Source organism: Xenopus laevis, chromosome 2L (assembly GCF_017654675.1).
Source record: "Xenopus laevis strain J_2021 chromosome 2L, Xenopus_laevis_v10.1, whole genome shotgun sequence".
Classification (NCBI taxonomy): Eukaryota; Metazoa; Chordata; class Amphibia; order Anura; family Pipidae; genus Xenopus; species Xenopus laevis.
The window spans coordinates 99,412,340-99,422,121 of record NC_054373.1 but is presented as its reverse complement, the minus strand read 5'-3'; the positions used below and the strand labels follow the sequence as shown (position 1 = coordinate 99,422,121).

Here is a 9,782-nt window from a genome sequence, read left to right as displayed (position 1 = left end):
GGGGCAGGCAGTGCCCTGCTACCGAGGTTCTAGTATGGACATTCAGGCTAGCTGGATACCCAGGACTTTAAATAATTGCTGTCGACCGCATCAGTTTGTGATCTGCTTCTGCAGATAAAAGAATAAATTGCTTAGAAGGGTACACTTTTATCAGTATGGGGATATATATAGTAATAAATGCCAGCAAAATTAAAATGTATGCTTTTAATTAACAAAAAATACAACCCAATTCAAAATGTAACCATACATTAAAAATACAAGAAATTACGAATTAACTTGAAACTGTAGATCTGAAAAAAAGGTGCACACCATCAGGTGGTAGGAACCATAAATTACCAGAATGAAGTGGCATTACATAAGAGGATTCTAAGATTCATATCCTAGAAGAATAGTATGTTGTTTTCCAAAATCTAGCTATAAACCATCTATCCAAGCCCAGCTTCTGTTTTGATCCACTTATACATTCGGAATGTAAATGTGTTCCCTATGACCTTTTGCTCTTTGTTATTCAGCACAATATTCAGTAATAATGGGTTTTCCAAAAAATTACTTTTAACTTTAAATCAGAGGATTGCTATGCAGTATAAATATGAAAACATTCTGTGGCTACCATTTCAAATCTTGTTCATAAAGGGCAATTGAAACATTTACCAATTATGTCTTTTAGTATAATGTACTTGGGCCACAAGACTGCTGAACAACCCTGCAGGTGTACGAATCACCCTGCAATTGTATGTGGAACTTTTTTTACATACTGAATTTAAAATGCCAAAAAAAGAACAAAAACACATCAACGGTCTCCATTCAAGGGCCATCCTTGTCCAAACTGCTCATCCTACAAGATAAGAAGACAAGATAAAAAATAATTTCACAAAACAGAGGTTATTTGTTCATGGGTAATAATAGGTCTTGAAATATTCCTTCTCAAACTATTGAAACCAACATTGAAATCAAAATTATTTCAGTGTTTATCTGAAATTAAGTGTGCATTATGCTCTACTACTCTATATATTATGCATGTGAAACAAGCACTTACTGTAGTTGCTAATGTCTTAGTTTTGGGTTAAGGCTAAACTCACAAACTCAATAAGTTACCACCATCATAGAAGCAAAATTACAAAATAATTATCTGTGCGTTCCCAGTAGTGACAATGAAAATGTATGGTATGTTCAATAGTAATATTTTCTACATACTGCATAATATAATAATAATATTATAGTATAATAATACTTGATTTATTCCCATGGTGTAAATTATTGGGGGGAATACAGCTTAGTTTGAGCACCAGGTATTGAGTTGAGTGGCAACGGACCAAAATACTGCACTGGCTGCAAGGGAGCATGAGTTGTTGCCAAGCCTAAGTCAGAGCAAAAGTAACCTTTTATGATACGAAACTGCCTTAAGCAGACTGGGTACTATAGAAATCTCTTGTTGGGCCACATCCAGCATACGGGCCTCCAACTGGACAGCCCTATATACAAACATTTATTAAGAATGTTTGATGTCAATTAATGGAAACTGCTATAGTACACAGGATACTGTATGTACTTTGTATTATAAAGAACCCTTGTATTGTTATAAACAATAGACTAAGATCCTCAATATATATTCCAATCATATCTACATTTAGATTGTCCGTCAAGTTCAGGTTATCTCCCAGCACCAATGACCTGCAGTGGTGGAAATGCACCTCTCTAGACTGCGCCTCTCTGTGTTGTGTACATATATTATATATACATATACTGTACGAGGGCCAGAACTAATGGTAGGCAGAAGAGACACATGCCTAGAGCACTTCAATGGGGCACGCTAGGCACATACCTCTTCTGTCTGGGGGGGTGAGGTAGCTATCTGGATTGCCTTTGGCACCTGTCCGCCTTATACCAGCACTGGCATATACAAATTATATTTTTTTTATTTTTATGTTGGCAGGGTCACTCAACCCCAACCACTACTGTTATTTTTTAAATCCACTGCTGATATTTTACCCATCATCTTTCATGTTGTCACTTCTAACATCCATAATGGCTGGAGATGTGATAAATGGGGTAAAAGAGGGGGTCCACTGGATTAGAATGCTGGGGGTTTGAGAAATCCAATAACTGGTGTTGGACAGTTGCTCAATACTATATCTGGCAGCCACGCTACGCCAGAAGGCAAGGGAAATGACAAAAGGCAGAACTTATTTGCTAGTTAAAGAGCAAATCAACCCCAAAATAAAAACATAATTTTAAGCAATTTTCCCCAATAAAAAATTAATATTCAGTAATTATTCCGTGCTTTTAAAGTTATTTATTGTTTTAAAGTTATCTGCTATTGAAAGCAGCATTTTATGAACTCCTGGTTGTTACTTTTTAAACAATGTTATAAAGCTGGCCATAGACGTGCAGATATATCCTTATGTCCGGAAAACAATCATGCAGAGCCCTCTCCCAACCTACAACTAAACATTCATGTTTTGGTCAGTAATTGACAGCAATCGTAAAGAGTTATGTCCAACAAATAGTAGCAGGCAATACAAGAGATGTCATCAGTAGTCAACAGAAACCTAATCTACCACGTCCAATCAACTGAACTAACCAATCACCATGGTATGAAAAGTGTCGGGATGATCCACACACGGTCATACGAAACGAAGATTCGTATGACTTTATCTTTGCGTCTGTGGCCAGCTTTACTTCCCCAGCAGGGGTCATATTTGGTTGAGTAAAGTTTTGTGAATGATTTTTTATGTAAAACCAGAAATTTGGTGCATACCTATTTATATATTAATTGATATATTAATTGAGATAAAACAACTGCTGTAATACAAAAAAAATGACATACTAAAAATACAAAAAAAAAGACATAGTAAAATGACAACTGTTCCTTTTTTGAGTAGGTATTAATATACCCAGGTAAGTTTTAAAATGAAACACATTAAAAGGAAAAATATTAAAATAACTGCAACAATTATATTTACCAGCTCAAATCCACTGGTTTTACAATACCTGTCAGTAACTTCTGTTTCCTTTGCTTGTGAATGCATTATTCTTTCCAGTGCCTCATCCAATGTGCTGTGAGCTCTAATAGTAAGCAAACAATTTATAAACAAATTTTGATTATAACATTAGTTTAAATTAAAAAAAAAAGCTACAGAACAAAATACAAAACTTAAAATGCCAAAAAAGTATTCCCACCCATCATGGTGTTCAATTGAAAGTGTGCTAAAGCATTATTACTGAACTTTTAAGGCTTCTGCCATTCATATGTATGACTTTTCATATGGAAATTATATAAAATAATATCTATAAAATAATATTGGACACTTTTATTACACATTGCCAAATGAAACATGTGGAGTACTTAACATGCCACTGTTTTAGTTACAGATAATGTAATATTTAGGTTTTGACTAATTTGCTTGTGCAAAATTAGGGTTCAGATTATGTTCAGTATAAAGGCAAATCTTTTTAGGAGGATTTGGTGTATAGCCAAATACTAAAATTACTGATTTGGTACATGCATAGTGTATATATTAAAGGAGAATGAAAGGCATCCTGCACTTGGGGGTGCCAAATATTAGAAACCCCAAGTGTATTGACTTACCTGAAACCCCGGGTCGGTGCTCCTAGCAGAAGAAAACTGCACCAGCTCGGGGTTATACCAGTGAGCACCACAAAGCAATCCTCTTCCGGCTTCTTCTTGCTTCAAATTTCTCGGGGCAAGCGCATGCGCAGTTGAACGAAATAGACTTTTTAGTTAAAGTTTCTGCTTTTGGTTCTATTGTGCATGTGCAGCCGCGCGAAGAAAGTGGAAGCGGAAGAGAAGCACTCCGTGGTGCTCACTGGTATAACCCTGGGTGGGTGCAGTTTTCTGCTGATAGGATCACAAGCCCGGGATTTCAGGTAAGTCAATACAATCACTTGGGGTGCCTTACATTTGGCAACCCCAAGTGCAGGATGCCTTTCCTTCTCCTTTAAAAAGTGATACTTAGAACAATTTATTTTACAGCTGTTCACTTTTTTAAGAGAGCACAAAAGACACTTTTTACCAGTCCACAGGTAATTGCTGCTACGAATCAAATTATAAGGAAATACTAAAAAGATAACTTTGGCAGCTATTAGACACTGTTTTACAATACCTGTCAGTAACCTCTGTGTCCATTGCTTCTGAATGCATTATTCTTTCCAGTGCATCATCCAATGTGCCATGAGCTCTAATTCATAAACAAACAGCTATATTCAAGAACTTACGTCAAGATTGTTGTAAATGAATTAATTAAATCTACAGTACAAAATACAAAATCAAAAATATCCCCACCACCCATGGTTTTCAGTTGAAAGTGTGTTAAAGCATTAAGCACTGAACATCACATGACTTCTGCCATTCATATGTATGACTTTTTGTCTACGAACCAAAAGAAAGTAAGCTATACTATAGTGGCCACATATTTACACCCTCTACACGCAATGACATACTGTATAAACCTTTACATACTGCATAAACCTCGACATACTGTACATCCCTCCCTAACTTGTAAAAAGGCTGGGGGATAAGAAGAGCAGGAATTTGGTACTTTAAAATAAAGCTAATGCAGTAGCCAGTTCATTAGAAAAATAATTAAGAATGAAGGAACTGAAACAATTTCAGCAAAGTTTTTGTTTTACCTGTCAGTATCATTGTTAGAACTAGTGGTTCCTTTATTAATGCCTTTATTTTCTAAATAAATCCTTTTGTAATTGTTCCGGGTTGTATTATTCTCTGCTGTATCCAACACTGAGGAATCTAAAACTGATTAATAACAGAAATAGAATGGAGAGTTGTTAGCAGCCATTAATTACGCTATACAGAATACAGATAACTCAATGTATAATTAAGTAGTCATGACAATATCAATCCCATTTAAGGGTACAAAATGCCAGGGAAGAGTTAATTTTCGAGTTTATTTCTGAAGAGAATGGGGAGGATTCTTTCTGGAGGAATCAGGTATGGCATTCCAAGTCACTGGCAAAAATAGTAGCAGGCAGGAATACGGAACCTCAAAATTGTAGAATTCATGAGACCATTGTTTAAATAATGTAGATTTTTATTTTACATTGTGATTAAAAATAAACAGCCTGTATATTTGTAATCATAATGTAAAATAAAAGTCTACATTGTTTAAACAATGGACTCCTAGATTCTACAATTTTGGGTTCCTGATTGCTGCCTGCCTGTCACTATTTTTGCCAGTGATTAACTCCCTATTGCTGAAGGTCTGGGGCATGAGCACCCGGACCCACTGTTCGAAAGGGTAAACTTATAAACATGGTCCAATGAACTTAGAGTTCCTCATATTTCGTGGTATTCCAAATGTAAGGAACTGCAATAAAAAAAAAAACGGTTTAAAAAGGAAAATGTACATTAAGTGGGAGGTGCAACCAGACTGTGCTATTAGAGGAACAAAGGAATCGGGTAGGAATGAATGGTGATTATTTTGTGGGCTGGTTAAAGTGAAAGTCTCAACCTATTCCTATTTGCGGCTTCAAACAAGTTTATTTTCAACAGCTCCTCTGTCCACTGTAATTGTTCTTTGTTGCTGGATAATTGGCAGCTGGCATCTACTTAGTAGGAGACAATGCCATCTCGGGTGGTTCCTTAGCAGTATTTGCTGTTTGTTTGACCAGGATGCATCGCTGTTCTGCCCGTTTGGGAATTCCATAGTGGCTGGGTTAGTGCACTTAAGCAGGTGAGAGAAGGATAATACAATAGGATATTGCAGGCCTTGGTGAGAAGCCTAGAGGTTGTGTGTCCACTTTCTCCAGCTTGAAGGCGACTACCCCATTATCAAAATGATACTATACACCATGTTATAGGGCTATACTAGGACAATTGCAGATGCAACCACAAACCTGTAAACACATCACCTCATTTATTTAGCTCCCTTATTCTATAATTATGAAGGTGTTCAGAAAAGTGAAATTACATTAACTAACACAGTTACTTGCTTCGGTGTTTTTTAAATGTATATTATTAGCTATAGGCTAGTAAATATCTATAAACATTTGACAAATGTATGTACAGCTATTCAGCTTATTGGAACAGTGCTTTAGAAATCTAGTAGTGTACTGCTGGGAGTTTTTGATCTATACAAGAAATCTCCATAAAATCTACACTTATGTGGTATTGGCGATTTCAGGAGATAAGGGACATACCAAACCAGTTGTATGTGTGTGCATAAAATAAATTATGTTTCTGATATATGTGTGTGAACCATCCTCCCCATTTTTTAGACATTTAGAAGTAGCAGAAGTGCCAAATTGGCTGGCAGTGAGAGAGTTAAATGCAATCATTTCAGTATATATCTACACATATATCTTATCTAAATCTATATCTAAAAATACCTGTAATTTCTAACATTATAATAAACAAGCCATACTTATCCTGTAAATTATTAGTACATTTTGTAAGTAATACTGTAGCTTCTAATGCTAATGGACTTCTGCTACAAAAATATGGCAGCCCCCTCACAGAGGAACATGGGGGATCAGATAGGTAATATAGAAGCATTGGGCAAATACATTTTCAACAAAAGTCCTATTTATTCTGCTCATATCAAACAAAGTAGTACAGGTGTGCACTACCCTTTTAAGTAAATAAACAGGGTCAGAATCATAGCATAGTTCTCTTCACACCTACATTTTGAAAGCCTTTATAATGAAAAAGGAAATATTTTGCTGGTAGAAGACCTATTTTACCTAAACAAGGCTAGGAGTAAAGGTAAGAATGGCAAAAGTACCGTGCCTTGTTTGCATTTTGCACCTGGCAATACCTGAATTTGCAGCTTGCGCCCAGATACATAACTCTTTGCACTCCCAGAATGGTGTGGTATGGGGCACGTGGGAATTCTCCTAGCTTGTGCCTTATTCAGGGAACTGTTTACACACCACTGGCATCTGACATGTTAAATTCAAGGCTCGATTGCCCCTGCTGCAGTCTCCACTTTGTGCTGGATTTTAATCACTAGCAGTGTGGACTCCTGGAAAGGCTCAGCGCAAGTGCATGGGATTCAAAGCACTGTGATTCTGCAGTCCTTAGCACTCTCACACTCTTGCTTATTCCTTTGTGAAGCATTTTAATTGCATTCGTTACAGGAAAAGATGATGCAGTCAGTTATTCCAGCCGAGTATGGACTGTGAAGGGCCAATTTATTTTTACACTACTTCATTATAATCCACATCAATGAAATGAACACAACACTATCATTATTTCTCAGACTCCATTTATACTGCAAAGTGACAGAAAATTGTCATGTAGGGAAAACTGGAAAAGGGCAAAAAAATGCTTAGCTGTACAGTGCCACATAGATAACTAGTGCTATATGAATAAAACTATGCATGCATACATACATACATATACAATAAAATTACTACTTTCCAAAAAGGCTAAATGGTAAAAGTAGCCACCAGATGTCACTATTAATATGCCAAAGAGAAAGAATGTAACAAACCACTGAGTATCATTAGTGAATGCTCAACTTTAAATTCATTGTGTCAACTGATACATTGAGACTTTTGCAATTTTTATCATTTTTTATCAATTTTTAATCATTATTATATGTAAATGCATAATCTTGTATTTTATTCATTAAGTTCATGTAAGGCAGATTAAATGAATTCTAATTAATTATCTGCCCACCATTAAATAAATCACCATAAATTGAAATGAAAGTGATCGACTATCTAAAGTGCGTTAGTGTTAAAGTTTCGATAAATGAATTATTAAAAATACATAAAGTACAATGTGCATATGTCCACCGTCCAGGACTTATTACAATTAATTGATGTTTGATAGAAATTGATAAGTGACCAAAAGTAATAATTAATTAATTAAAATTAATTGTAATAAGTCCTGGACGGTGGACAAATACAATTGCACTCTATGTATTTTTAATAATTCATTTATCGAAACTTTAACACTAACGCACTTTAGATATTCGATCACTTTCATTCCAATTTATGGTAATTTATTTAATGGTGGGCAGATAATTAATTAGAATTGATTTAATCTGCCTTACATGAATTTAATGAATTAGCACCTTAATTTATAAGTTTTAATCATGGAATTCAATTAATATTTTTAATGAAATGGATTAATAGCATTTGCACTTTAATTGACTAAGTATACATTTAATTGGGGTGAATTTAGATTAATTTAAAGAGGATATTGAAATTTGAAGAGGGGTTGTTTTCTCCTTTTTCTCTGTTGTCACAACCCAACATGGTAATCAAAGCCTGCCCTAAAACACAGAAGTGCCATTAGCATAAAACAGCAAATGATGGCAGAAAGTGGCCTAGTGTGCGACCTAGAAACGTAGTTTGTTAGAAGATATTGTAACTGATCTGACCTTCAGATCATACCCGTACTCATAAATAACTGATTGTTGCCTGAAATCGAAACTTCCAGAAGGTAACTCAACCCACTGAAGAAATCTATGCGTATACTGTAGGTAAATATCAGGTGTTTATTTTTTAATATGCTCAAAATCACTACTGATCCTGATGAGACATGCCACTGATGAGTATGGGACATACTGGGAGCATAGGGCAGGCAGAGTATGGCACACACAGGGAGCATAGGGCACGCAGAGTATGGCACACACAGGACGCATAGGGCAGGCAGAGTATGGCACACACAGAGAGCATAGGGCAGGCAGAGTATGGCACACACAGGGAGCATAGGGCAGGCAGAGTATGGCACACACAGGGAGCATAGGCCAGGCAGATTATGGGACATACAGGGAGCATAGGGCAGGCAGAGTATGACACACACACAAGGAGCATATGGCAGGCAGATAGAGAATGGCACATACAGGGAGCATAGGGCAGGCAGAGTATGGCACATGCACGGAGCATAGGCCAGGCAGAGTATGGGGCATAAACGGAGCATAGGGCAGGCTGAGTATGGCACACACATGGAGCATAGGGCAGAGTATGGGACATACAGGGAGCATAGGGCAGGCAGAGTATAGCACACACAGGGAACATAGGGCAGGCAGAGTATGGCACACACAGTGCATAGGGCAGGCAGAGTATGGCACAAACAGGGAGCTTAGAGAAGGCAGAGCATGGCACACAGGGAGCATAGGGCAGGCGGAGTATGGGACATACAGGTAGCCAGAGACGTAACTAGGGGGGGCGGGACGTGCAGCCGGGCCCCACCTGCATTTCCATTAGAACAGGGTGGCGCGCGAGCTGCCGGGGGGCCCTGGCCCAATCGCACCCCCTGCTCCCCCGGTAGTTACGCCACTGCAGGGAGCATTGGTCAGGCAGAGTATGGCACACACAGGCAGAGTATGGCACACACATAGGGAGGGAGAACAGAGCAGGAGACAGGGAAACCACTCTAAAATGAACAGTTCATACTGTGCTAAATATGGAGAAACAGTGCTGGTGCCCTTTGTCTGAGGTGTAATCAATGTAGGAACTTTCATCTGTGTCTGAGCTGTGAACAGTACAGGACTTTTGGGGTGTGAACAATAGAGATGTTACAAGTGTGAACAATGTAGGGGGGATTAAATGTGTGAACAATACAGGGGATAACAGTCTGAACCAATGCAGGGGGCAGTTAATCTATTTTAAATCTTACACAAGTTAAGGAATCACAGCAGGCCACCTTTTATGGGGGCAACACAAGGTACTTTGTGATCTGCCTAAAACCAGTTCAAGAACTACTGGTATATATATTTATGCTATATGAAAAACTAAATTACTTGAGGAAGTAACATCTTTATTAGGAAGCTAACATTACGAAACACCGT

The 9,782-nt window shown here is 37.5% G+C and overlaps 1 protein-coding gene across 3 annotated transcripts in view; it reads right to left on the bottom strand.

Moving 5' to 3' along the window:
• Nucleotides 1-189: 189 nt before the first annotated feature.
• Nucleotides 190-9,782, bottom strand: part of LOC108708317 (inactive serine/threonine-protein kinase TEX14) — a 44,006-nt gene continuing 34,413 nt past the window's right edge. For all 3 annotated transcript variants that reach the window (XM_018246903.2, XM_041582240.1, XM_041582239.1), the window contains 4 exons: nt 4,651-4,774; nt 4,125-4,199; nt 2,992-3,066; nt 190-835 (listed from right to left, as the gene is read on the bottom strand). In XM_018246903.2, coding sequence (XP_018102392.1) covers nt 805-835; nt 2,992-3,066; nt 4,125-4,199; nt 4,651-4,774 — 305 coding nt within the window. In that variant the 3' untranslated portion in view covers nt 190-804. The remainder of the gene's footprint in view (nt 836-2,991; nt 3,067-4,124; nt 4,200-4,650; nt 4,775-9,782) is intronic.